Below are 24,224 nucleotides of genomic sequence, written 5' to 3'. Positions count from 1 at the left end.
TCTCGATTTTATTTAGAGGCGGTGCCTACATTAACGTAGAGTGACATTTTCACAGTCTGCCTGCCAAAAGGATTTGGGGGAAGACAAAAAGTTGTTTTTTTTTCCTCCTCCTTTTTTTTTTTTCTTTCTAAGCCCGCCATTCTAGTAAGAGGGAAAAAGGAATCTGTTTTGCCCCTTTTCCTCCTGCACATCCGGACAACACGCGAAATTGCTCTTCTTTCCCTCTCAGCTCTCGCTTTTGAGTCGAGCAGCGACTACAGACCTGATTTACTGGTTCCTCCGAGCTCGCTCGATCGCCGCCCCCTGATTTACTGCTCAAGCTGCTCGGGCTTTTCGGGCTCGTCTTCTTTTAGCTTTTATTATTTTTTTTTTATTTTCATTTTTTTTACAATGAACAAGCTGTATATTGGAAACCTCAGCGAAAACGTGAGCCCCACGGATTTGGAAAGTCTCTTCAAGGAGTCTAAGATCCCTTTCACCGGGCAGTTTCTGGTCAAAAGTGGATACGCGTTTGTGGACTGTCCGGATGAGACGTGGGCTATGAAGGCCATCGACACCCTCTCAGGTAATGATCTGCACCGGCGGCGCAAGGGAGGTGCCCCCAGCCTTCCCCAGGAATGAATTCTAAATGCGACCGCTGCCTTTGCTGACCTGTACGGTGAATGGGAGGGACACGAAGGAGCGGAGGCTGCGGGTATCGGCCGCTTGTACCTCTGTGTAGCAGGGTCGGTGCGCACACGATGATGATAATAAGGGGTCGGGCACCGTCCGTGTATCTGCACCAGCTCTGGTGAAGGGTTTGTCCGCACGTTGGCTCTCAGGCCGGGGTATCCCGAGATGCAAACCCAGGCAGCACACAACAAGCGCAGCGACCTCGCGTTACTAGCGTATCCGACACTTGCCTAAACTGCGCAGCTAAACTACACACCCCTTGTAGTTGTAGTTATTTCACATGTAACAGGACGATGCCCTGCTGCACTTAGTAACCCTGTTGTACACGGTTAGTTGTTGTACTAGAACTTGGGTACCAGTCAGCAAATGCAGTTACTGCCGTGTGAAGCATTCCCTGTCCGCTCGCTAATGTGGACCAGTCACCCCGAACTAATCCCTGCGACCCCACTATGTCCATTTAAAGGGCCTGTTCAGCCCCCCCCCCCCATCATCATCTCTCTTCTGCGCGTCCATTTAACCAACCCCTACCTGAGAATAGGGTAATTCCACCTTTCCCCACGGGGACGGGCATTTTATCCCTCCTCCCCTTTTACCGATGTAGTGGTACCCCCCTGTCATTTTATTCTGACAAGGAGACATCTCTCCTCGTTGTGAGTAGGCTGCCCCATTGCACGCGTGGGGGGGGGGTTGTAGCCCTTCAGCATAGCTGGTCTGAGCACAATCCCTAGCAAAGTGTGGGGCCATTCATAAAAAGAGCTTGGGAAGCCACACGCGTAAACACGCACATGACTGGATCACGAGGCACCGAGCCACGCTCTGGCTTTTACTAGTGTGCTTTCGAGGATTTAGCAGAAAAACATCAGGGGTGGGGGGTCACCTGTTGGGGGGGGGGGCTGCTGGGAATTGTAGTTCAACAGCTGGAGGGCCGCGGCCTGGACTTCCCCCAATTCCCTGATTTCCATTTATCACACCCACCCCATTCCTGATGTCTGAATTATTTATCCTCTCCTTGTTGATCTCGTACAAGCTGGTACTTTCTGTTTCTCTCCTTACTGGGATATATTAAACATTGTTTTCCTCTCTCACAGATTCCCTAGTCCGTTGCTCTTATGCCAGCTTGTGTTTTATATTTTTTTGATACATTATTCTCTAGCAGATACATTATAGCTGCCTAGATAAGAAACGTGTTGCTTCTCTCTCTCCATCTTGGTCTATTTATCAGTTTTTCTAAGAGCTGTACGGGTATAGTAGCATGGGGGTTATCTACTGCTAGGGGCTACCACTTTGGCAATTTTTTTTACAACTCCATGCTTTTTTTTTTTTTAAATTTGTTTTTTATTTTTTATACAGGGAAAGTGGAGTTGCATGGCAAAGTGATTGAAGTCGAACACTCGGTACCCAAAAGGCAAAGGTAAATATTTATTCAACACATTTTAGTTGGTGATTTTGTAAAATCTTTTGCTTTTAAGCCTGTGATGTATAGGTGGTTTTTTTTTTTTTGTATAGTTTGGTCTATTATACTGGAACTTTATGCTTATTTATATTATCCTGTATTTGCTTAGATTTGAAATGTATTCCTTTACCCAAATTTAATTGGTTGAAAACATTGCATTAGGTTTTTTTTTTTTTTTTTATTTTTGGTTTTTAAACTCTATAAATCTTTCACGTCATATTTTAGGGCATGTTATCCTCTATTGTGATTGTAGTGTTCGTGTGTTCCTCTGAATACAGGCCCATTGTAGGTTAAAGGGCAGACATGTGATCTGTTAAATTCTGTGTTTGAAATATCGTGCCTCGCCTCTGATTGTGTATTTGTGTGTGCAGACATAATGATAAATAAATATATCAGTCTTGTAAGGTGCACTCTTAACCAACCACAACAACTGCCTGGGTGCTAGGTCAACACCATAATGCATGCATTACCAAAAATAACCGCACTCCAAGGGCTGTTATTTTTGGTAATGTCTATCTATCTCTCTATCTTCTTAACCAGAATTGATAAAGCTGCTTTTAAAGCTACATTTATGAAACGGTGTGAATTTTCTGTGAGGAAGCTGCCCCCACCACCAGCACAGCGCATGTATCTTTAAAGGCCTCCTTGCACTTTGCACTGGGACTCACACGCATCATCGTGCCATTTTGAGGCCTATCTGTGGAACTTTAAAATCTTGCTTTTTAAATATTCTGCTGAATCAACCTTTCATACTTTCATAAATCATCTTATGCATTATGTTTTGGGTAAAAGAAGTGCTAGGAAAAAAATGTCCTTTAAATTTGATATTACAAATATTTTTCTGAATTAAAAATTGTCAGCATCTGACATTTTAAACTGCATTCATGGCCTTGTGTACATTTATTTATTTATTTTTTTTGCTTATAACATTATTGTTTCTAACACTTTGGTTAGAGGTGTATTTATTGTTCAAACAAGATTTTAACCCAGGGCATGTTTTATTTATTTTTTTGTTAATAGGGAATTTTGAACACCCCGCCTCTAGATTGTAAAGGGCTTTCTCATTTCCATTTGCATGCATTTCCCTATTCCTAATGTGTATGCCACTGGATATGCTTTCATGTACACTATAGTTCATCTTGCTCCTAGGCTGAATTTACAGTTGGTAATTAATCATTTGGTTTGTTCTACATTTATAGCTCTTTCTAGTGACTTCAGTGTTAAAATGCGCAGCTGAGAAATTTTGTTCCAATGTGCAATTTTGAAAGTGACTAAAAATGTGAAAATACAAGCAGTCGACATAATACATGAAAATGCTAATTGTATGTGCAAAGGAAGCACTGTTTAAGAGAGGCTTTTTTTTAGCCTGTTTACTTGTTTTTATGTTGGTGCTGTACACGTGACTTGGTTATTTGCTTTGGACGACTTCTTTCCCTCGCGTTTTTCAATTGACATTTTCTTTCGGATATGTATTTTTTTTCTGAGAGGGGGTGGGGGCTGTAGGATTCTTAAACCTTTCATTAACTACTTATATGCTGGTTAAATGAGGTGTGGGTGGTAGGTTTCGCCTTTGTCTGCAGGGTAAATATCTCTAATCAAAGCCCACCCACTTTGCTTCTGATATATTGTAAATCATATAATATAGCCTTATTTTTGTTTGGTATGACCAGACATTGTAAGCCTGTTTCAACTACTCTTGTATCCTTATCTTTTAAAGATGGTGGCACATGTAAGTTTATTTTGATTCATAACGATACGTTGGTTGCAAAAAAATGAATGAATGGAATTTCTTCCAGCCCCCACCCTGCTAACTCCACCTTTCCACATACCAACTGCTTTTATAACTTTCCCATACCATGAGTATTTGTGAATGCTTACCCCTCCCCCAATGCTGCTCATTAGTTTGCTTCTCTCAGAAGCAGCTAGAGCTGTGCATTATGGGTGTAGGGTGGGGGCGGGTTTGGGAAATGGCAGTACATATCCTCCTCAGTAAAGAAAGGTCAAGAGGTGGTGTCAGTTAGGGTTGCTTTAAAGTAGCCCTGAATCTGGAGGGCCTACAATTGTAAAGTGTGCTTGATTTGTTATGCAAAGTAAAATTGTAAGGCCCCCATAGTCACTTGCATTCCAACCCATGTTGGGACTTTGGAGATCTGACACTCCCACATAGCTCAAATGACCTTTATACCTGCTGTGAAAGGCAGTTTGGGGAATATGGTGCTGGGGGCGGCTTATCGAAGCATTAAAACGTACTGCTAGGGGAAAAGGGGGGCTGGTCAAGGTTTTCTTGGGGGATGGGAATGGAGTTGTACGGAGCTTGTTCCCGACTACACTACTGGGCTCTCTAGAGAATGAATTCTATAGGAAATGCAGTTTTTCTTCACCTCTCCCCCCCCCTTTTTTTTTTTCTTACATAAATTAAATATGTTCTCCTGTAAACATTCTGGTCTTAAGGAATTCACAAATGATAAAGGCTGCACAGAGAAGCTGCTTTCTCTCAAAGCATTGCAGTAAGGTATGACACTTAAGTGCACATATACATTATTTTATTAGTGTTTAGTGAAATCATATTCTAAAATGAGGGGGAAGTGTGTTTGACTAAATGGTTTTGGCCTAAGGAGTGGAAGTCTAATACTGACTTATTTAACTGGTTGACTCATTCAACTGGTTGAAGTGAAGTAAAATATATATTAAAAATAAATAAAAATGTAGAAATATAGCATCCATAAATACAATTCTGCGTCTATATACAATTCCACAGAAAAATTTACTTGTATCCTTAAAATACCTGTTTGTTTAATGAATTGGTGCCCTTTTGTCCAAGTCTTTGGGGGGGGGGGGATATGACCTGTTATCCAGAAAGGATCTTTCCATAATTTGAATCTTTAAATGTCTACTAGAAAATTATTAAATAATCCCAATAGGCTGGCTTGGCTTCCAATAAGAATTAATAATATCTTTGTTATAAAACGGTACCTTGTACTTGATTCATACTAAGATATTTTTCACAAATTAGGATTTGTAAAAAATGGAGTCTATGGGAGATTGCCTTTCCGTAATTGAGAGCTTTCATGATGATGGCTTTCCAGTTAATGGATACTTACCTGTAGTAGTCATTTGTCCTCTACATATTTATATATTATTATTAAGCAGCTGGCATTCTAGAGGGCTGTGTACATACTACAATCTGATTAAGCATATTGAATTGGTCACTGTTGTGATTTTTTTTTTTATTTTCAAGTCTGTGCCAATGTGGCAGGGGAGCAAATTTAGGTTAGTGGAGTGTTGCTTTCTCTGATGGTGGTTATTTAATATCTCTTTATCAAAAGTGGTATCATTTAGTATTACTCTTGGTTAGAAGAGTTTGCTACTCCACTCTACAGTCTGAATAGTTCCATATAAATGACACCCTTCACCCGCTTCATTCATGCTTGTTTATTACTGGTCTGTTTGGATTTTTCCATGGTTGTAGCCACATCATTTATTCACCACACACTTGCTAAGTGTAAGTTACAATTCATTTATATCTAGCATTTGTCATTTGTTTCAAATTTTGATATATTTTTCATAACTTCCCAAGATTTAAGTGAGGATACATTTTATTCTAGATTGTCTTTGAGCACCTGCAAGTGCAACTTGGTCCCAGCAAGGGAATCAAACCAACGGACACAATTTTGGGGGGGGGGGATAACATGTATTTGATTCAAATTTAAACCCTTAAACTTTAATTTTGTACTACCTGTCCAGCTAGTAACTTCTTTTAATAACATAATGCAATTTTTTTAAAATTGCAGTATTTTAAATGAATGAGGCCACTAAAATCAAAGTAAGAATTAATGCATCTTAAATGCAATTTGTTTATGCTACATAACTTGCTTTAGCTATGTAAATAAATACAGATCTGTCATATCTCGGAACATTTTTATTTCTGAATGGTCAATATTTACTGCAAGGACTTAAAACAGGGAGGGGATTGGTGCAAAAATCAGAGGATGGAGTTGCCCAGCCATAAGATCAATTATGGTGGCAATTGTTTATTTACTGGCTTTGATATTCCTAGAATTATAGAAAACTTTGTATTTTCATACATTGGCAACATTTTTGAGCCTGAACCTGGAAACTCTTAGGGGCACATTTACCTAGGGTCGAATATCGAGGGTTAATTTACCCTCGATATTCGACCATCGAAGTAAAATCCTTCAAATATCGAAGTCGAAGGATTTAGCGCTATTCCTACGAGCGAACAATCTATTTTTACGTCGAAGTAGCCCATTCGATGGTCGAAGTAGCTAAAAAAAAAAAACATTCGAAATTCGAACTATTTTTCCTCTATTCCTTCACTCAAGCAAAGTAAATGGGCCCCTTAATGATTTCTGTTAAAACATTGTCAAACCTGTGTGTCCTACTGCAATTTAATTGCAGTTCTTGGGTGTATTTTCTGGGCTTCCTTTATATGTATTTTATGTAAAAGGCCCCACTTGCAAAGACTATACAACTAGCAATACCACCTGTTTTGCCATCTATTTGTACAGATATGTGTACTTTACATTCTTTGAATCATTTTGCCTGTGGCACACTTTTTTGATAGCATTACGTGAGCATCTAGAATTCAAGGTTTTTTTTCCCAATGGGCTACAGGGAGTGCAGTTTTGATTACCACAATTCTTCATAGTCAAAAAACATGTGCATTTTGGTTTAAGACCTCTACCTATTTAGGCTAACTTTGTATAAGCAATTGGCAGCCAAAACCAATGCTGTATTTTCTAGTAAAAAAAAAAAATCCCCATTTTGCAACAGGTCTTGATTGGATTCAACAGTTTTACATGTACCTATGACTTTTCAATTCACTTATATTGTGCACAATGGGGTTTTTTTTTTTTTTTTTTATAATTACCTTATTTACTTCAACTTGTAATCTATTACATTTATTATGGTATGGGGCTAGAAACAAAAACTCACTAGAAGATTTATCATTATATAGTGAATAAAATACCCACTCTTGTATATAAGGATATTATAAGTTACTGAGGAGTTATGCCTTGTGTTTTTTATACAGGTCATGGAAGTCTGAGGGACTTCTAATAACCTCATATTTTGCAACAGGGGGGATTTAATTTATAATACACAAGTTTCAGTGAGTCCTGTGACAGAAATGACATCACCATTCCGATTATAACTGAATGACATCACTAAGCACCATTTTTGTAATGGTATCATTTACAGGATATTCATGGCTCTTGTGTATTATAAACTGATATATCAATCAAAGGCTCTACATTTTTGGATTGGAACATAGTGTAACAGCCAGATAACATAATGTCACCAGTTGGCTCATGAGTGGAAAGGGAAGCAGAAGGGTGCTGCATTCACTGGCATTTCCAGTTTGACAGATGACTTTCTTTACATGCTGATGGGGGCATTATGAGACTGGATTATCTATATCCTATTTTGTATGGACAATCTGCGCCTGAGAAAAGTGCAGTCTTTAAGATTTTATTTCTCTCCGGATAATGCTTCGGCTGCAGTAAGCAACATGTTAGCTCCTACTTGTATAAACACTCATGCTGAGAATGGTTTAGGTTAGTTAGCAAGTGTGTGTCAATCTGTAGCTTGGTGATTAGCAAATCTGCTTTGTCAGTCATATTCGAGCCCTTTATCATCCTTGTTTACATACTGAGGTTACCTGCGTTGGGCTGCACTACAAAGTATTGTGTATATCCATACACTGACAATGCACATAAAATGATTGGCAATTCCAGCTACAAGTGAAGGTGTTGCATCAAATACGTCCAAACAAAACGTGTGATTGTAGGATTTTTGTAGCATGCCGTGCACCAGATTTTCATACATAACATTGTCCCCTGTATCGTATGAGACTGATACTGAATTTGAGGAAAATTAATTATTTGTAATTCTCTCGAGTATATGATGACATTGATCTGCATATTTCATTGAATGGTAATAGAAATTCTAAAGAGATGAATTTTATATGTTCATTATATTGATATTGGCAAAACATTTTTTAAAACCCACAACACATCGGCAGGTTTATCAAAGTTAAACTTTTTCCTGAGATTTCCTGAATTTGAGATTTTTACTTTTATGAGATTATAATATATTTTGGTGGTAAAACTGGGGGGGGAGTGTTTTTCTTGCCTTTGTTGTATATCTTCCCAGGATTGAATTAATTTTTTCTTTAAAATGCGACTTATTTGGAAGAGTGTGTGTGTGACACCACTTGTTTGGAAAGAGAACTAGTGTGAAGGAACATATGAAGATTGCTAATAATGCTACTATGCAGAGAAGTAAGACTTTTTATCCTATGACCAGAGGTAAACAAGTTAGGGACCACCGTATGGGGTTTACCTTGACGTGGTATGATGGCTTATCAACTTTATGATCATAACTTGGTTTGTAAACACACGCACTTGCATTTATACTGAATTACTTATAAGACAGGACCAGGGAATGTGCATTGAAAAAAAGCACATCCATTATACTTAAATATACTTTAACTTGGCCTTTTGAGTGCTCCCACAACCCCCTCTCTTTGAACATATGAAGATTATCTGTCCTGTGCCTGCTCTCTGCCATTACCGGTCACTCCAGTTCTGGAGATACACCCATCTTAGAGATTACCAGACAGTCAGAATTGACGACAGCTTTGCAAAAAGATAACGACTTTTTGGACCACAGGGTAATGATTGGATCCATGGGTAAAGGAGGAATCCGTAAGCACAGTTAAACTGACCTCATATGATGCCCTCCTTTTAATGACCTTTTTTTCACCGTGGACCTTGAATAATTTCTTGTTGAAAAAAACGATTTGCTAACTGAGTAGCTCTCTACACTTAAGGGGAAGACCTGTATGTATTTAAAACAAATAAAAACAGCTACCCTTTTCTGCTTACAGAACCATAAAGTGTGTTTTTCAGCACTTTAATGAATTGTTTCCCATTCAGATGAATCGGAACTAGTGGGATTAAGACTTCACCACCATCTGAAAAAATGCAGATGGAGAATATTTCTGTATGCAATTTGCTTTATGATTAGATCTGTTGAATGCAAGTGGACCAAACCCCGGAACATTACTCGATATGTGTATGAATGTACACCCACGGCATTCACTTTTCACAAAGTAAGCAAATACATTAAAGAAAAATGGCAGCTAACAGATCAAACTTTGTTTAAAAAAAAAGTAGTGCTCTTGACTGTGTCTTAAGGGCAGCAGTCCTGACATGCTTTATGATTACATTTTTTAGATGCAGAATCAATGTCAAAAGTTGTTTTCTCAGATTTGTATTTACTATAAGGACAATGGCACATGATGGAGAGTTGCACGATTTTAAAGCCTGCTAAGGCACTGCACTTTGAATTGCCTGGACTTGCTGACCCATTCTTCCATGTGCATTGTTTTGCGGATATTGCATTGTCTTTTAACTAGTAAGATGGCTTTAATCAAAATTCCTGATGGCTATTGCTTTTAAAAATGAAATTTAGAACAATTAGAAATATAAAGTTAGCTGAAGCCAAGCAAACGACAACCTACGTTTATTTTAGATTTGAAAGAAAACACAAAGTTTTAAATAGATCATTGCATGAAAGTGAACTACCTTTCTTTATATTAATATCCGATACAAAACTGTCTCCACAATAAATAAGGTAGTTAAATATCAGCCGTTAAACCATTAGTTGATGGTCTCATTACTACAGCACCAGTGCCTGCCACACAGCCAGTGTCTAAAATTTCACCACAAAGCAACACTTCACTGGGCTGTGCAAAGAACTTTGTACACAAAGTTAAGTTGAGACCAAATGTAAAACCAGTACACCAGAAATTGAGGTGATTGCTCTCTATAAGGGAGACTGTCTCACATGAACTAAAGAAACTGGTAGAGCAAGATGTGATTGAAAAATCAGAATACTCTGAATGGGTTTCACCAGTTGTAAGAATGTAGAAAACGAGGTATCATTATGTGTTGATCTCTGTGAACCTAATGAAGCAGTTGTTATGGATAATCATCCCTTGCCACACACAGAGGAAATATTTTCAGAACTCCGAGGAGCCAAATTTCTTTTTCTTTTCTGGATATTCAGAGTGCTTATTATCATCAAGTATTACTGCATGAGGAAAGTAGAGACCTCACTGTATTTATCACCCATCATGTTTTGTTTCGGTTCAAGCATGTACCTTATGGACTGGCTTCAGCACAGAGTTGTTTTCAAAGACTTATGTCTTCTATACTCCATGGCATACCTGGTGTAGAATGCTACTTGGATTATATAATTGTCTACGCTCCAACTATGGATCTTCATGACAAGTACCTTTTCAAAAGGTTCTGAAATGCATTGATTCTGCAGGACTAAACCTTTCCAAATGCCACTTCGGACAAACTCAGCTGTCATTTCTGGGTCATTTAATCTCACAAAATGGATTACTGCCTGACCATGTCAACGTTGTTACACAGGCACCTCCTCCATCTGATTTCCAGACCTTACGAGCTTTCTTAGGTCTTACTTCATGGTATTCTAAGTTTATTCCCAACTATGCTTCAGTTGTGGAGCCACTTGGAGCACTGCTACGTGGAACTTTAAGTCTGGTGTGGTCAGAGTCTGCTCAACATAGCTTTGAAACAGTGAAACGGCTAATTGAGAACAGTCCAGCGCTAGCTTTATTTGATCCTGCACTACCCACTATGGTTACTACAGATGCAGACTATGGCATTGGTGCAGTTCTCACACAGATCCATGCTGATCATACAGAGAAAACTGTTGCATTTGCACCCAGAACACTTACAAAAACAGAGCGTAAGTATTCCATTGTTGAAAAAGAAGCTCTAGCATGTGTTTGGGCAACAGAAAAATGGAGAACCTACCTATGGGGTAGAGAATTTACCTTATGCACTGATCATAGCCCTTTAACTACACTGCTTACAACAAAGGGACTAGGAAGAGCTGGAATGCGTATAGCTAAATGGTCAGCAAGGCTACTGAATTTCAACTACAAAATGCAATACAAACCAGGTTTGAAAAATGTTACTGCTGATTGTTTGTCACGTTTACCTTTGCCTGCAGCTTCTGATACACTGGATGAGGACATAGAAGTTGTAGCATTGACTGATTTCCTATTCTCTACAGTTACAGCTGCTGATTTTAAGCAAGCTTGCCTCGCATGTCCAATTCAAGTAAAACTATGGGATATCTTAAAAAACAAATGGGCAAATGCTGAGAAGAAACACCGTCCTGATCTTCAACCTTACTACAGGATTAGACACGAACTGTCCTTAGTAGATGGCAATGTTGTCTGTGGAGCTCTTCATTTACTGGTACCAGAGACCTTGCGAGAAAAGCTCATACAACTTGCACATGAGAGTCATCAAGTAATTGTACGTACAAAACAAAGACTACAAGAACTATACTGGTGGCCAACAATGGATGCTGATGTGGTAACTGTCATTCATTCTTGTTACTTGTCAGAATCATGACAAAACAGCTATCAAACATACACCACCACTTCAGCCAGTATCATTCCCTGAAACAGCATGGGAAAAACTTGCTATTGATATTGTGGGTCCTTTTACAGATGCTCCTATAAATTGTAGATTTGCTATGACCTTGATAGACTATTGCAGTATATGGCCTGAAATTGCCTTTGTTTCTCATATAACATCAGCTACAGTAATAACATTTGTCTGCAGTCTTCAGCAGAGAAGGTAATCCAAAGGAGTTAATATTGGACAATGGACCACAGTTTGTCTCATGAGTTTGAATCCTTTCCGAGAGAGAGGAATATTGTGCATAGGAAATCTTCAGTGTATTACCCACAAGCAAATGGCGAAATCGAACGATTCAACATAAGTCTGAAAGAAGCACTACCGACAGCAAATCTTTCTGGGAAATCTTGGAAAGTATTTACAACAGAGTTCCTACATAACTACAGAGCAATGCGCCATGCAACAACCCAAACATCTCCAGCTGAATAATTACATGGCAGAGAGATGCACACTAAGTTACATGTTGCAGACATGAAACTTCCACAAAATACTGTCTACAAAATAATTTACTGCTGACATTAACATCAACCAGCCAAATGCAAGTCTTATACTGACCGAAAAAGTGGTGCAAGAGAAGTGCACTTTCAGCCTGGATCTTTAGTCAGAATTTAGAAACCAGGAATACTGAAACAAGGACAATCTAAATTTACTACACCACTTGAAGTGAGACTCCAGCGAGAAGAAGCTCTATTTGATGAAGGACATTTTCCTACTCCTGATGCCAACTGCAATGGACCTGAAGAAAGTGAACCTATAAGGTGTACTGAGAGAATTAGAAAACTACCTGCATGGACCCAGGACTATGTGATGTGAATAATGTATATTATTGCTTTAAGATGCATTGTTGTTTATTACATTTGCCCAAATGCTTTCCTACTATAGTGGGAATATGTGGTGTTTATACAAATGGCCTGTTGATGTCACTGTGCTCAGACTTATACTGTGCATACTAACTGGTAGCTTAAAAGTGAAAGTTACTGTTGTGTAATGCCTGCTAATAAAGCACTGTTATACTCCTCTCATCCTCGGCTACCCAAAACATAAAATGGATAATCTATTTTGGAGAAGAAATTAAAATGTGCAGTACAGGTATGGGATCGGTTATCTGGAAACCCATTATGCAGAATGCTCCAAATTAGGGAATTTCCATCTCCCATAGTCTTAACTTCTTCCAAATAAAATTTTAAAACATTTCCGTTTTCTCTGTAAAATTAACACAGTACATTAATCTTGATCCAAACTCAGATATAATTAATCCTTATTGGAAGCAAACCAGCCTATTGGGTTTATTGTTTTTATGATTTTCTAGTAGACTTAAGGTATGAAGATCCAAATTATGGAAAGATAAGTTATCAGGAAAACCCCTGGTCCCAAGCATTCTGAAGAACAAGTCCCATACCCAGTAATGTAACTAGAGGGGAATGGCTTATTGACTGCCAAGCAAGACCAACTAAGGCCAATGATGCTGCATGCCATGTAAAATTAGTTTCAACCAATTGTTCATTTTTACAAAATAGGTTAAAAGGATTATTAGTGTCTTTAAGATAATTGGACTTTTTCCAGTGCATGCCCTACTATCTTATAGACCGCTTATTACTGGCGGGTATCTCTTGTCACATAATAAGTCAGAGTGCACTGTGCATTCTATTGCCGTTACCAAGCTAGTCTTTGCCCAGTGGGAATAGGCGTGTGTGTGTATAACATGCTACCATAAGGCAGCAGTGGTTTGCGGATTAGCAAAATGTAAAACGCGTTATTATCAAATGCCTTCTGGTTCTCTAAGCAGCATAACCTCGAGTGATGGGCCTGTGGTATTAAATTCTAGAGCTTTTTTATGAATGTGATGCTATTTGGCAAAGTAATGTTTCTGAGCTACAAGAAGGGAATGAGTGCTTCTTGGGGATCATGCTGTTCTGCTGCATGTCTGGATAACCGCATTATAATACATGGGTTTTAAATTGGTCACTTTGCTGCAATGCTTGACAAGACTTGAATGTTGCTTTACATACAGGTATAGGAGGAAGTATAAGGAATGCTTGGGACCTTTTTTTTTTTTTTTTTTTCTTGTAGATAAGGAACTGGCTCACTATTGCATCTGCTCAAAATCATTTAGAGGCACATTGATCAAGATTCAAATTTCGAATTAATATTTATTTTTAACTTGTGAATTCGTTTTTGCGTTCTACATGCATACTCAAAATGTGATTTGGGGAAATGTGTATAATAAAAAAAAAAATATTGCAAACTCTATTTTTATAATTAATTTTAAATGAATATTGCAAACTCTAACTAACTAATTTTACCGACCTGAAATCATGAATCGAATTTAATGCAAACTCGAACAAACTCTATTTGACTTTATTTTCTCTGAAAAAAAAAAACTTGAATGTCAGGAAGGCTATAAACATCTTCAAATTTGTCACTACACCTCTCCCGTTGACTTGTACAGTAATTTGGCAGGTTTTAGGTGGCAAATAGTCTAATTTGAATTCTTAATGGGCCAGATAAATTTCAAAAAATCTAATTACATTTTTTTTTTTTTTTAAAAATCGAGTTTAGGTAATTCCCTAGTCGAATTTGACAGTTTGACCATAATCTTTTTTTTTTTTTTTGAAAATTAATTTTCAATTCGACCCTTAATAAATCTAACCCTAAATAATCCCAATAGGATTTGTTTGCCACCAATATGGATTCATGTATCTTAGCTAGAATAAATGACAAGGTGCTGTTTTTACTACAGAGAACAGGAAATAACTTAAGGTTTACAATTTGCTTTAAATGATCTCTATGGGAGATGGCGTTCCTGTGATTCTGCGCTTTCTGGATAAGGGATCCTATACCTTTATTAAGATATTTGGACATCCTGCACAGAAGCCTTTGTGTGATGGCCAGTACAAGTGCTGCTTGTGGTAGTGTCAGATCATATTGGTGTCACTCTTACTTGTAGGAAATTAATACTTCTCATGTTTCCTTTTAAAGAAATCTTTAGCAAGAAATTCAGGGCAATTTCTCGATATTGAAGCTACATAAAAATATATTTGTTTGATTTAATGATGTCTTTCGCTGGGCTGCTTAGTCTTAAATCTACTTTTGTATTCATGTACAACAAACCCACTGGCAATAGAACTATGCACCTCGAAACCTATTTTGTTTTGCTTACAGTGTGCATTAGGCAAATGAGTTGTTGGGTGTGTTCAAGGTATGGAATCTGGCATCAAGATGCAGAGATCTCACAGTTGTTGATAAATATTTTTGACAAGGTAGTTATACATTTATAACGATATGGCAGATGCCTTAAAGTACATTATTTCTGCAGTGTGTTCCCTTAAAGTTTAATTACACAGAATTTTACATCATTCATCAAATTTTTTATCTTACTACAAGTTTCTGTACTAAAAGTAGGTCTTTGTGTGGTGAGCATTTCTATGCATTTTCTAGTGTAATTATGTAAAGCACCCCTGGACTGTATTGCAAAGGTCTAGACTAGTGACTAGCTCAGTCTGTTTATTTATTTAAACAAGTGATTATCATGGCAGGGCACCAGGGCTTATTTACGAAAATGCTAATTAAAGGTGAAAACTCTGTTAAAGTATTCTTTATTACTCCACATCTATGTGATGTGTGCTATGGAGACACTGTTCATGGAAAAAGTTTTCCACTTTGTATTGGATGATTTATTTATGCTTATCGCTAGATGGCAAAAAAATATTGGTCATGGCGATTTCTGCAAATCTCATGGTGGCAATCACTTGGGGCAGATTTATCAAGGGTCGAATTTTGAAGTAATAGGAGTTGTTTTTTGAACTCAAAGAAAAAAATTCGAAGAAAAAAATTCGAAGAAAAAAATTCGAAGAAAAAAAGACCAACCGAAACTTATTAAAAAAAGATGGGTTTTTTTCCTGCCGCTGATTAAGCTGTAATCGAATTGTTCGAATCCAAGTAAGATCATATTTGATCAATTCATCTCGAAGTATTTAAAAAAACAAAACAAAAAAAAAACCTATTTCTGAAAGTCCACGAATTGACTTCAAGTAGGTTCTAGGAGGTCCCCCATAGGCTAAAATAGCAATTCGTCAGGTTAAAATGGCGAATGGTCGAAGTTTTAAAGAGGCAGTACATAATACATTTATAAAGTTGAAGCGTATTCGATAGTCTAAGTAAAAAAAAAAAAAAAAATTGCTTGAAATTTCCAATTTATTTTATTTTTGTTACACTTCAAATTTTTACTTTGACCCTTGATAAATCTGCCCCTTGGTATGACATTAGCCTTGCACACTGCCTTAAACAGTGGAGCCTTGTTTTCCTGACTTGCTCGCTTATTTACTATCCATCTTTTTCAGTTTCTGCCAGATATAAATCTAAAAATCTATAACACCTTCTTACTACACTGATGCAAACAACAGCGTGAGAAGGTATTACCCTTATACCTGGCGTGTCAAATCTGCATCTTAACAGCTGCTGTAAACTGCAACTTCAGCACCCTGATTTAGCTGGAAAAAAAAAAAATTCAGCTTATGGGTTTGACAAGCAATTTCTCATCTGCCATGCAGGTTAAGGATTCCTGAGTGCCACACCCCCTCAAAAGAAAAATGTATTAATTGATGTAAAAAGTAGTTTAGCAATATTTTATCAGATGTTCCCATAATGTGGTGAAATTGTATTTCATTGAACCAGTCTCCCTACCCATAGTTTCTAACTGTTACGAAGTTCTATTCTCTGCCCCTTCTGGTAACTTAGTAGGTTATGTGGCTCTTGCCTATGGATGGACCCATTGTTGTTATTTTAAATATTTTGCTGCTATAATATATTATCTTGTTTTAAAATTTAGTTGTTTCCAAATTCTAAATAGTTTCCTTAGCATCCATTGATGCTTTTTGAGTGAAAAAGAGAATTCCATATTCCAGTTAATACCAGTATCCTAGTTAGACGTTAATACAGCTCCTACTTTTATTTTTATTTATTTATTTTAAGCATGTATGTTTTAGCTTGAATCTATCTTTATATTATATTGGGAGGCAGCACATACTGACTTATAACTGTAATTGCTAGCCTCTGCTGTAATAAGGTAGTGCTAAATGTGTCTAAGCCTTGGCACTTCCACCGTCTCATATAATAAGCAATCAGCCATTGCATCTTTTATTGTCCTCGGGAGACTGCAAACATACTACTCGAAGGCCGCCATGGTTCCGCTTAGAGCTTGTCACGTGGCTGAACAGCTGCAGGAGTCTTTTATTGTGATGACGACTGCAAGTCTTTGGGCCACCAAGCAAATTGCAAGGCCTGTGATCTATGGCATGCCATCTTTCCGCAGGAATAATGCACAAATATTGGTTGTTTCCTTCAGTTTATTAACATAAGCCAATCATATGTGTATATTTCTCTCTCTCTCTCTCTCTCTCTCTCTCTCTCTCTCTCTCTCTCTCTCTCTCTCTCTCTCTCTCTCTCTCTCTCTCTCTCTCTCTCTCTCTCTCTCTCTCTCTCTCTCTCTCTCTCTCTCTTCTCTCTCTTCTCTCTCTTCTCTCTCTTCTCTCTCTTCTCTCTCTTCTCTCTCTTCTCTCTCTCTTCTCTCTCTTCTCTCTCTCTTCTCTCTCTTCTCTCTCTCTTCTCTCTCTTCTCTCTCTCTTCTCTCTCTCGCAACCAAATAGTGTATCAAATGTTTAAGGCTTAAAAGAAAGCCCCACCCCAAAACCTATTCTCTGTATCACTCAATCCTGATTACACATTCTAGTGAAACAATGTAGCAGTAGTAAGACCTGTGAAGGAAAAATGAGACCTTTGCACAGCATTGTGGCGGCTGCAGTCCGAACTGAAGCAGAACCGACTTCATCTCTATTGTTTCAGTGGTGCATGTAGTGTAAAACCAGCAGTGAAGGAATAGCAACGACAATCCCAATTCCTCAATAGTAATTACATTTATGAAATGACTTGAAAATGTATGTATAATGGGAAAGTTCTGTAGGACAACATCCCTTGTTGTGTAATTTTTCTTACTGTTTGTATATCACCAGTGAAGGAAGAAATCACCGGCACAACAGGTTATTTCCAGCAGGGAAACCCTTGCTCGTTTATTTTGCGGATGCAACGTTTCGGGGCATAACCCCTTTGTCAAGCATGCTTGACAAAGGGGTTACGCCCCGAAACGTTGCATCCGCAAAATAAACGAGCAAGGGTTTCCCTGCTGGAAATAACCTGTTGTGCCGGTGATTTCTTCCTTCTCGATTGCTGTGGAGGTTGCCAACACCTCCTTCATCGAGCACCAGGTGTCACGGAACTTGGACGGCCAGGGTGTGCGAGGTGACTCCCTTCTTCTTCCCATTGTATATCACCAGTGACTTCTAAAATCATTTCAGGCAACACCATATTATTTGAATTAAGTTTTGTAAAGTGGAACTACTTGTTTAAGTTGAAGAGAGGCATTAAGTTACCAAAAACCTTATTGCATCCTGCTATATTTTAAGAGTTGGATTTGTTTTAGGGAGGCACCGAATCCACTTTTCTGGATTCGGCCGAACCCCCAAATCCTTCGTGAAAGATTCAGCCAAATACCGAATCGGAACCCTAATTTGCATATGCAAATCAGCAAGGGGAGGGAAATTTTTTTTTACTTCAATGTTTTGTGACGAAAAGTCACATGATTTTTAGGATTCGGCCAGGCTCCAGGATTCCGCCGGATCCTGCTGAAAATGGCCGAATACCGAACCGAATCCTGGATTCGTGCATCCCTAATTTGCTTAGAGAATTGACCAAAATGTAAACCCAAGACAAAATATTAAATTAACCTCCCCCATCAATAATTTTAAGTTTAGTTTCTGCACAAATATTCTTCTTTAAGTGGTGCTTGGATATACAAATATATAGTAGCAAAATACAATTAAAAAATAACCTGTCTCATGTCGATGCTACCTTTTTAAGGCACATTCTGCTTCTTATCAACTTGCTTGTGGTATGTACTTCTGTGCTCTATGTAAGCCATTTTTATGGTTAGACTTTGTTGTATGCCAAAGCTGTTGCCTTTTTGTTCTTGTGGTTTGGATCTTCTATTCTTCTTCATATATCAACAGTAGAAATAGATTAAACAAAGCCATCCGCTTTCACTAACCAATAATTTATTGTTCTCTTTTACAGGGATTGTGGATGGTGGTGTGTGTTAGGCTAGTTTGCTTTATTCATTTAAAAAAATAAAATAAAAAACCTTAAATGTATAGTGCCAAAAATATAGTGTAACCTAAATTTCACTTTAGGTATGTCTTTGCTTGCACACCTCTAGGGGTCTAGAAAGATTATCTGAAAAAACAGAGTTCTATATATAAATGTCTCATTAGCATGGCTCTTCTCTCCTTCTGTATTAATGTCTTGCGTCGTCATTAGTGCTATGTAGCACTCTAAAGGAGAAACACCTACAATGTGTTGCTGCTTTATTTAAAAAAAAAAAAAAAAAAGGGGGGGGTTTAGGATCAAGTTAAATGGATTCTTGTAACAATTTTGCTGTTTTGTATTTAATTTTTTTTTTTTTTTCTGAATTGAAAAGTTTTTTTTTTTTGTTGTTGTTCACATCCTGAAATTCAAACTCGCATTTAAATATTTTTTTTGTCTCCAGAGGGTGAAAATATTCATGCTTTCACCAACAGTCCAATGGTCTTATGCCAATGCGATAAAACCCATTTGAAGCAACTTGTGAAGTAATTCTATGGCATATGATTTTGTTGGTGTGTGTTTTATAATTTGCTGATTTCTTCATTGTATGACTTGTGTTCTCCCTCCTTTTTAAAGGGGTTGTTCACCTTCAAATTAACTGCTTGTATGATGTAGAGAATGATATTCTGAGACCATTTGCAATTGGTTTTTATTATTTGTAGTTTATTTGGCTTTTTATTCAGTAGCTCTCCAGTTTACAGTTTCAGCCATCTGATTGCTAGGCTCCAAATTAACCTAGCAACCATGCACTGAGTTGAATAAGAGACTGTAATATGAATAGGAGAGGACCTGAATAGAGGAATGAGTAATAAAAAGTAGCACTATCAATAAATGTATATTTGTTTTCAGATGGGTTCTGTGACCCCCATTTTAAGCTGAAAAGAATCCAAAGAAAAAGGCAAATAAAAAAAAACTATAGAAAATAATGAAGACCAATTAAAAAGTGGCTTAGAATTGGCCATTCTATAACATACTAAAATTTAACTTAAAGGGGAACCACCCCTTTAAGAAGAGAATTCATGCAAATGTTAATGATTTGTAATTTTTTTTTTCTGCAATGTCCCCTTAAGGTTTTGCTTGTGCAGCATTTCTCCACAGCCTACAAATCATTTTTTTTCTAAACATGAATTTCATAGCTAGAAGTGTGGAATTATTACATATTGTCTATTTTGCTTTATATAGAGCTTACATTGTGGTGTATTGTTATAAAGGGGACCCAATTTGCTCACTGGTCTTGGTAAAGGATCATTTTGGTATTATAATAATTAATGTAGTACTTTATACATTTTTTTTAAATTTTTTTTGTGTATAGTGTTTATTTTTTTTGGAAAGACTTACTGTTGAAAACCAAGTCACCTTATCTAACTTAGTTTATATTGGTCAGGAAATCCTTCTGCAACAGTCACTAGGGAAGGTCTTGTATGGAGGCAGGCTTCTTGTATGGAGGCAGGCTGGTGACAAAGCAGGACTTGCACAGGACAGCGATAATGAACTGCATAGTCCCAGCCTTATTTTGTTTGGCTAATGACCAGTGTCTTCCCCCCCCCCCCCCACACACACACACACTTTTTATGGAGAAAACCTATGCTAATCCAATCTTACCACCTAGATACAAAAAAACCTGTAATGTAGTTGGCAACAAGAAGCAGCTACAAATCTCTGCAGCATTAACTGTCACACAGGAGTCTTCTTTTCCCTTCAGTCTTATCTGTAAGTGCTGTTCCCTTTGTTTGACATTTGAGTGAAGATTTTTTTTATGCTGTGACTTGCCTTAATAAAAGCTTTACTTATAAAATGTATGGGGCAGTTATACCTGCATTTCTGCTTTATACTACTATATAAGTTATAAGGAGCAAAAAGTCTGGCACAGGTGGATATTAAACTGTGAAGAACTGTAAAATGGGCCGAAGACTGGCTAACTATATTGAACTACAACTCCCAGAATCTCCTACTTTTTGGGTTTTAATTTGTTATTGGCTTATAGATCTCTGCAAAATAATAGTTCAGTTCTTGGCTTACATACAGATATTGACTCTGGCTTTTTATACAGTAGCATTTATTATTGTTGGTACAGGTTGCGTACATTTAAAATAAGATTGATAGTGTAATCATATAGTGCACCGTTTTTACATGGCCCATTGCTAGGATTTCTGTGGCACTCTGCATATGGCACTCTGCATTTTTCTTCCTCACATATGGACTTGTGTATACATGCATGCATACATACATAAGTAGGTTTTATCATATTATAATTGTGCGTCTTTATGAAATTAGTAATGATGCAGCTGCACTCTGGCTTTAGCCTGGGCTCTGGCATCCATGTGTATCTGATTCTATACCATTCACTTTCCTAAATTTGCTCTGAGTGGGTTATTAAATATCTGCTTTTGGGCAAGAAAAAAAAAAATCCTGTAGGCCCCTCTGGTAGTGGAGCTTCTGAATTAACCTTATAATGAAACATTATAGCTTGAGAAACGTCACACATGCTGTGCGGAGGTCCACAAGATGCCATTGTTTCACACGAAACAGACATTTCATATTTAAAATCCACAAGGATAGTCTGTCTGTAGCTTGCTCTTACCTCATTTGCGGCTTTCCATCACTCTCTGACACACCTCTGCAACAAGGTTATACTGTGAAGTTTAACCATAAGCTTTGGTTATAAACAGAAGATTTACAATCATTTGGAACATGAGATCCCACAGTGGGTGTACGCATCCCTATCGGTGTCTTGAATGAATATGTAGGTAGGCATTCACAATCCCACGATTAAGAAGTGTGTGGTTTTTGGATCTAGAAGAGTTCCAGTGCTGCTTGCTGTGTGTGCAAAGTCAACATGGTGCATCTAGATAGTCTACATATTCTCTTTATTTGCTATCCTGGAATTGGTAGCTTGTGTGGACTTCTGAGGTCTGCAAAATAGATATAAAATATATTAAAGCAATGTAATATTTCAGTGTGTGTATAAATAATGGCCACATGCTTTTCAATCAGTTACTTATTACAAAATTGCTAGAAAAACAGGTTATTGTTCTAATAGTTTTTGTATGTATTTTTTAAAAATTGGCTTATTTTTTTTTAAATATGAGGCATTTTCAAGCTAACCTCTTGTGCTAGTTTGCAGCCCTTTTTAAAATACATACATTTTTAGGCATCTATACAGTTGAAATTTTAAATTGCATCGCATTTTTTTTAAATGGATTGCACCACAAAATTAAGTTGCAAAATGGAATATTGGAAGACTCTCACTGGGCTTTCATCCCCATTTTGCAGCCTGGGGCTGCTTTGCATTACTGCCAAACCATTGATCTTATAAATTGGGCCCCACGGTTCCCAAGGCAACGTAAGCTGCTGCACTTCCAAAGGGGCAGGATTATATAGCTCTTGGTGATGGGGGATGGGGTGTAAAAGGAAACTCTGCATCCTGATGTTCAATGTAAAGGAAGTTGACATGTACATCTTTGTGAAGTGTGAACGTAGGCTTGCAATCGTCATTTAGAACAGACTACTGCCATGGGGAATTTGTTTTTGTTACAATTAGAAGAAACACAGGCCTCCTTGGCTAAATTTCATGATTAACACACCATTGATATCACTTGGCTAATAAAAATAATAGATTTTCCCCAAAATAATCAATTTTACTAAATAGATGGAAAAATCACAAGAAGTCTCTTCAGTTGCAGAAAAATTCTGTAATACAAAAGAAATAAAACTGTTGGGTTACTCATAGTATCCTTGGCTCAGTTGCATCCTCCCAGTACAGACACTGCAACAAACGCAATGTGTTCTCCTCTGTCTCTCTATTTACTTTGTCTTGATCTCCAACCCCCCCATTTTGTGTTTGACTTTCAAAGGGAATACATGTGCATGCAGACTGTTAACCTAAAAGTAGAATTTTGCAAAAAGGGTTTTCTATACGTATTGCAGCCACAAAATAATACAAAAATAATCTTTGAATCAAGCTGGTAACAGGAACCAGTTTTCATTTTCCCACTAGTGCATGGTTTTATTTTTGGGTTTATTTTGTTAAAAGCTAAAGACCTAAGTTGTCAAACATGAGCCTGATGTTTACTCTGTATTGTTCAGACTCCGTTTTGTTCCTATTAAACTTTCTGTGCTTCAAAGTACAGTTAGACTGAACAATGATTTAAGTGTAATCCAGGCACACGTGGTAATTTTTAATTGTGTGTTTGTGTGGCAGCTTAATAAAAGGGGGTGAACTGGCTGGCTTTTGTCTGGCTGGCAGACTATTCCTTTTCTTGCTTTGAGGGTAAAGGGCCTTGTTTGTTGTTGGAATATCTCTGGAGTTTTGTAGTGTAGAAGCAATGTGCATAACAATGCTGTTAAATGCTATTTATGTGTCAACTTGCAATATTTAAAACATTTAAGCCCAATGACCATAATTCATTAAAGCGACTAATTGTATTCTATACACCAGCATAAAGTTAGCATGTAATGTACATGAGACTTTTATTTATTTTATTTATTTATTTTAAATATTATTTAGACTGGTAGGTACTTTATGTTCCTAAACCTACAGGAAGGTTAACTGGCTCCTCATAAAAGTAACCATAGCATGTGATGATTATTTCAAAGGTTCAAACATATACTACAGAATGTACATTAAGTATATGTCATGGCTGTGTAAATAAAGGCTAATCTAAAAGGCCATTCTAAACCATTTTTTATGGAACTCGTACAAAAAATGAATAAATAAAACAAACCATAAATATATTGTACTGTGAGTTTTTATATATAAAATTTAAAAGCTTTTATACCTAGGAATATGGCCCTACAAATCTTTCTGGCTCTTAAACTATTGTTCCCCTTTAAAAGGTTTAGACCTTGGTTGCCATAATGATAATTAGAATAATGATAATTAGAATTTAATATTTTCAGTCAGATTGTTGTATATGCTGTAGCTGCAGGTGTATACCGAGCCTGTTGAGGTCCTGGTTGAGTTTCTGTTGCCTCGTACGATTAGGGATCACCTTCCCCAAGGTGTGAAGGAATGGGACTTGTTTGAGGCCAGTAACTTCTAGATATGGCAGAACCCATCTCCTGGATAAGGGTAATGTCATCCTAGATTTTCTGTTATTTTTGTCTCGGCAGGAAAAGAAATGCTGACACAGAGCATTGGAAATTGTCTGAGGATTTCTGTGCTTATGGCACATACGGGCTAATTTTCTCATTACCAAACTGACTGTCATACATTTTTATAGACCACTCCTGTGCTTTTGTTTATACCTCCAACAAGTGTGTTCTCCCCCCCTCCACTCCCCTCCCCCGGGTCAAAATTTCCAAGGCAAGCATGTATGGTATACGTTTGATGTAAATGCAACTTGATTTGTAAT

General features: G+C 37.5%; 1 protein-coding gene across 3 annotated transcripts in view; it reads left to right on the top strand.

Annotated features, from left to right (window-relative positions):
- The first annotated feature begins 10 nt into the window (after positions 1 to 10).
- Positions 11 to 24,224, top strand: part of igf2bp3.L (insulin like growth factor 2 mRNA binding protein 3 L homeolog) — a 75,228-nt gene continuing 51,014 nt past the window's right edge. Inside the window, exons 1-2 of one of the 3 annotated variants that reach the window (XM_018266309.2) lie at positions 11 to 565; positions 2,023 to 2,083. In XM_018266309.2, the coding sequence (XP_018121798.1) occupies positions 391 to 565; positions 2,023 to 2,083 (236 nt within the window). In that variant the 5' untranslated portion in view covers positions 11 to 390. 3 annotated transcript variants of the gene reach the window in all.

The sequence above is a fragment of the Xenopus laevis genome, chromosome 6L (assembly GCF_017654675.1).
Source record: "Xenopus laevis strain J_2021 chromosome 6L, Xenopus_laevis_v10.1, whole genome shotgun sequence".
NCBI lineage: Eukaryota > Metazoa > Chordata > Amphibia > Anura > Pipidae > Xenopus > Xenopus laevis.
The sequence above is the reverse complement of the archived record's forward strand: the minus strand, read 5'-3'. Positions and strand labels throughout refer to the sequence as shown.